Genomic DNA, 5,797 nt, shown 5'->3' on the forward strand with positions numbered 1-5,797 from the left:
TCTGTACCTCAGATTAAACTATGGAACAGCTTCAGAACACTTGAAATATAGTGCACGAAAACTTTATGGTGCTTTATAATGTTCTTGTGCCTTTCGTGGGGCTCAACAATAACACAGAATAGTATACGCACAATATCGGATTTGAATCGATCCCGCAGAAAATGACCGTATTGGAGTCGATACCGATCCTGAGTATCGGATCGATGCATCCCTACTGACAACTCTGATCCCAGTTAGCGTGAGATGGATGCATATGCTGAGATCTGATCACAACCCTGGCTTTCATTTACACATTGTGAACCCTTATCCTATAATCTAACCCTAAAATAATCCCTTTATCTTTCCTGACTACAGCTTGATTTCTGCTCCGAGGAGCCTCTCTCCTTTACCCTTTCATTATCATTCATGATCATACATCTATATACCACATCAAATACAAACCTTTGAAACCAGCACTTAGAAAGACTTAAAGAAAAAGGCCAACATAACTTTTCCCTGGAAGAGTAAATGGCAATATACTGTAAATATGACGTCATGTTCTAGTAAATATGCTCAGACAGTGATACTGTAAATAAATGATAAAAAAGAAGAACACTCTTGATAATTTAAAAACAATCAGGGTAAAAGGACACAAAATTAATGAATGCATGTGTGTGTGTTGGCATAGGGTCTGGTGGTCATGTCTGCTGAACTTGAGGAAGTTGTCAGCAGCATTCTGAAGGGTCGCATCCCTGCCATGTGGATGAAGAAGTCGTATCCCAGCCTTAAACCACTGGGAAGCTACATCAGTGACTTTCTTGAAAGACTCCAGTTTTTACAGGTAAATTCTGTAGTCATTTAGCACGTATAGTAGTATAATTTTCATTCCACCATAATTTGTGCCCTAGACACTTTATCATGTGAAAATCACAGTAATCACTTAGACAAACATCCTTTGTCTTAAAGGCTACAGTCATTTAATATTCAGTTTGGTGTCTGTAAGATGTTTTTATAAAACAAATGTATTAATAATACTTTTATTAAACAAGGCTGCATTCAATTTACCAAAAGACACAGTAAGGAAATTTACATAAAAATATTTACGTATATTTCAAATAACTGCCATATGAATAGAAATGCTATATAAATACATGTTTTATTCCACAAACACAATCCTGTAATAATAATGTAACCACAATACATCTTAATAATTGATAGTGATTAATTCAAAGTCTTTACTTCAAATTGATTGCTTTCCAGCGTGTTGTTGGGAGACTAAAATGCACATTCATACATAAAGCAGTTGAAGCAGAAAGCATTCTAGTGTGCATCGTGAGCCACGGGGAAATCACATGAAATGCAGCTGACATACAGTCTCATTCAGTGAGCTCAGATTACAACACTGCTTCTGCAAAGAACTGAATTGTAAATGTATTATACAAGTACCCTTCCTTTAAATAAAAAATAAAAATACAATTTTGAGCCTGTTATATTCCAAAGGTTTCTTTTTGGCCTTCAGGATATGCCTTAAGAATTAGTTGTGACTGCTGATGTTATGTTTCTTGATTTTGGCCTTTAATATCAGTATCATCTGTGTCATCCACACAGGGTTGGTATGTGGATGGCACGCCTGCAGTGTTCTGGATGTCCGGGTTCTTTTTCACTCAGGCCTTCCTCACTGGAAGCCAGCAGAATTACGCCCGAAAATACACCATCCCCATTGACCTGCTCAGCTTCGACTTTGAAGTCATGGAGGACAAGGAACACAAAACCCCGCCAGAGGATGGTGAGAAAGACAAAGAAGGAGTATTGACAAGCATGAAATGTAAAATATATGAGAGGGAAATGCAAAAAAACAAGTGACAAAAGGGAAGAGAGAGACACAGTTTCATTAACCCCTCGCCGCGGCTGAGTGCCATCAATCAGAGTCAACATTACAGTGCTCTGACATCAGACCCCTGCTGCTCTTTCATCAGTACATGATGAGCATCTCTCCAGAGGAAACACGCTGCATGAGGCTGTTTATGAGTGTCTGACTTTAACAGATACTTTGTTGTGTCTACTTTATTTTTTATAGTTCAGTCAGTCAGCGTATAAAATGGGACTGGTCTTTAGTTAGTGTGCGTTTGTGTGCAGGGGTGTAAAGTACTTCATTATTCAAGTATTATTTTGAGGATTTTCTACTCGTACTTTTTTGCAGCTCCTCGTGTCTTAAATATTTGAGCTTACAAGCCAGTCAAACTACGCTCCCAGCTAAACTTTAACCAGTGACATCCATTTAAGCCTGTGTCCTTGTGAAGAGACATGACATTAGTCACCACGACACACTGTTTGACCTAAAGCAGTATGTTTTAATTATATTTATTACTCCCTCATGTCGTTCTAAACCTGTAAGACCTTCATTTATCTTCGGAACACAAATGAAGATATTTTTGATGCATTCCGAGAGCTCTCTGACCCTACCATAGACAGCAAGGATCCTTCACGATCAAGGCTCAGAAATGTAGCAACGAGATCATTACAATAGTCCATGTGATATCAGTGGTTTAACTGTAATTTTACGAAGCTACAAGAATACTTTTTCTGCGCAAAGAAAATCCTTGCTGTCTACGGGTAGGGTGAGAGTTCTCGGAATGCATCCAAAATATCTTAAAGGGGTCCTATTATGCGTTTTCACTTTTTGAATTTTAGTCAGTGTGTATGTTTGGGCATAAAAAGATCTACAGTGTTACAAATCTCAAAGTCCACTCCAAAGGGAGCTATTCCCTTTTCAAGAACTACAGCGAACAGTTCAAAACTACAGTTTGGACTACAAAGTTGCTTTCCTGTATTTATGACATCACAAATTGTAAATCCCGCATACGGAAATTTGAATGGTTGGGGGGTGGGGAGCACTGCACGTTTCAAAATCGAAACCCGGTGCAGGTGTTTTTATATCACAGTATTTCTGATGGAAACCAACAAAAAATTAAAAATCCAAACTCTCAAATTCAAAATCAAAATCAAGACTTTGTAAAAGAGCATAATAGGACCCCTTTAATTTGTGTTCCGAAGATGAACGAAGATTTTACAGGTTTGGAACGACATGAGGGTAATTAATGACAGAATTGTCAGTTTTGGGTGAACTGTCCCTTTAAATTCTAAAATTCTCATGATGGGCTTTCACTCCGGAGGTACGTTTGCATAGTTCCTATAACAATGTGGATGAACAAGCTTTTTTTGGTATGTCTGCGCTATAGTAACTGGGAACTATTTTAGTTATAGGAATGCCTTTTTTGGGGGACTAAATTGACCCTTCACAAAGACCCGCCCCCCCTTCGTTTCTGTTGCTATGTCCAACAAGCCATGCCGCTCTCACGCCACACATTCTTACATAGTGACAAATACATTGCAAAGCAAAGAATAAACTGACAACGAGCTGACAGACAAGACAGAGTAGGTTACTTTAGGTATGAAACAAAGTCTCAGCTTTCAATTTTTGTCATCGTTTAAGAAATTTTAAAAATAAATACCCTTTTCAGGCTCTTGATTGGCCAAATGCATGTCATACGAAACACTGTCTTCCACCTTTTTTAAAAAACCATTTACATACACAGTTTGCATATATTTACTCCACAAACTAACTTCACGAATATGGAAATCAGTGACAGATGGACTGACTCGTAAGTCCAGGAACTTTTCCATCCTCCATCCTCCAGTTGTTGATGATAAGTGCTGTGGTCAGATTACATTTTTGTTAGCTGGATTATGTTACTTTAGAGTTCTTACTGGCGGAAACTGGTCCTAGGGGAAAATGTAGTTCTTGGGGGACCACCCTGGTTTCTAGTTCCTAATTCCTATAGTGCGAAAGCCCTTTTGCAGTACCCATTTTTTTTTCTAATTATTAATCCTCAGTACTTTCTTTATTTTTGCTTAGGTGTTTACATCCGTGGCCTTTTCTTGGATGGTGCCCGATGGGATCGGAGAACAAAGCGCTTGGCAGAGTCTTACCCCAAAATCCTACATGACACCATGCCTGTGGTGAGAAGCTGTAAAATGTATAATCTCAGTCAAATGAGGCTGACAACATCATGCATAGCCCCTGATGTGGGTACATATTACACACAGAGATTTAAGTCACAAGAAAGGCATTCCTCTGGAATGAGCAGTCGGTTGAAGAATGTATTAAACCAGCAAATACTTGCAATTCAAAAGTTTCAGTGCAGTTCAAAAAAATGTATTTGCCTGTCGGCAAACTATAACAGTAACTATGGAAACAAGAAGCAATTTTGAGAGAATTTTTTCTAATTTCACAGCAGCATGCAAAAATGTTAAATCAAGGGACAATAATGCTAAAAAAAATAATTCAAATGTGCACACATTAAAAAAAAAAAAAGTGGCACTGATAATGTATTAAGAAAAACAATATGCTGATTTTAATTCCAGCACAGCCACAACACAGCTAGAGAAGTGCTTCATTCTCTCTTCAGTACCAAATACATACATACATAATACATTTTAAGGGAAATCTGAACTTCAGCAGCCTACACCCAGCAGGTGGTCTGTGCTGACACCCCGTTTTTCACATTTCCTTGAAGACAGCTCTTTTCATCACCATGTTCCTCAACCAACTCTTGGGTCACTTGAAGAAAGTTTAAGTATTAAACTACATAATAAAAAACGTTATGGAGTTCTAGTTATGTCTATAGATGACATGAATATCATAGCAAGTGAGATTCAAATAGGTTAAGTATTCTTAACAGAACAGGAAGAGAAAACAAATATTTCTATTAATTCTGCCCTCTTTATTCAACACAATGCACATTGCCACAATAAATAATGCATTCACCGCTGTTTAATATTCAGACATTTCAGGACAACTCATTACCAAAATAACTTTTTGACAAGAGCTGAACTTAATTAAACATGCATTTGTTACTTACGGTAAAACTTTGAAATGCAAATTTCTTTCGAAGGCCATTATTAATTTCAGCTGAAAGCATTTCATCTGAAACACTGAAAATAAACATCCATAAGTCATATTAAAACCACCAACTTTTTATGTATCTGTTCGTTTCAGGAGGTACATTAAGTGCTTCTGATAAAGGGGTTTTGAATTTGTTTTTGGTGAGTCTTTGTTTTTCAGTTATCTTGGATACCAAGCCAAGGAAAAAGGTTAGCTTATCAACAAGGGAAAAATGAATGTTGATTCACCACTGTATTCTTAGTGACTCAGAAATGTTGAAATAACCAACCACATCCCATTACACTGAAAATGCATATTTATATAGTAAACAGAATCAAAACAGATTGTAGGGAGAGAGGATGAGCAAAGAAAATGCTTCTCATCTACACATCATACTGTTTATCTGTAGATCTGGCTGAAGCCCATAAAGAAGCAGGACATTCCTGAGCGTCAGTGCTACATTTCTCCAGTCTACAAGACCAGCGAGAGACGTGGGACCCTTTCCACCACTGGACACTCCACCAACTATGTCATAGCAATGACCCTGAATTCAGACGTGCCTCCGGAGCATTGGATCCGTCGTGGCGTGGCCTTACTGTGTCAGCTTAACTCATAGATACACTTCTCGTATCCTTCACTTGACTCTGTAGTAAAGTATCTGTAGCTTTTAGATTTAGAAATACCATCAAATACTGTCTGTCTAGAGACAAAAATGATATTTTAATAAACAGGAATAAGTCTTCCCATCTAAAATGTTAAAATGAATAGAAATAAATACAATTATAATAGATAAAGTATACATTTTAAAAATATATATTTTTTATAGAGTAGAAGTTTTCAGAGAGATTGTTAATAAGCTGAAACACTCAAAGT

General features: G+C 37.4%; 1 protein-coding gene across 1 annotated transcript in view; it reads left to right on the forward strand.

The window, feature by feature from the left end:
- Positions 1 to 5,540, forward strand: part of dnah7 (dynein, axonemal, heavy chain 7) — a gene marked incomplete at its 3' end in the record, with an annotated part of 74,158 nt that extends 68,618 nt beyond the window's left edge. Inside the window, exons 62-65 of the mRNA XM_079428839.1 lie at positions 668 to 820; positions 1,588 to 1,765; positions 3,896 to 3,999; positions 5,334 to 5,540. Of these exons, the coding sequence (XP_079284965.1) occupies positions 668 to 820; positions 1,588 to 1,765; positions 3,896 to 3,999; positions 5,334 to 5,540 (642 nt within the window). The remainder of the gene's footprint in view (positions 1 to 667; positions 821 to 1,587; positions 1,766 to 3,895; positions 4,000 to 5,333) is intronic.
- Positions 5,541 to 5,797: the final 257 nt, after the last annotated feature.

This window comes from Barbus barbus, assembly GCF_936440315.1.
Source record: "Barbus barbus genome assembly, chromosome: 11".
In the NCBI taxonomy this organism is placed as follows: Eukaryota; Metazoa; Chordata; class Actinopteri; order Cypriniformes; family Cyprinidae; genus Barbus; species Barbus barbus.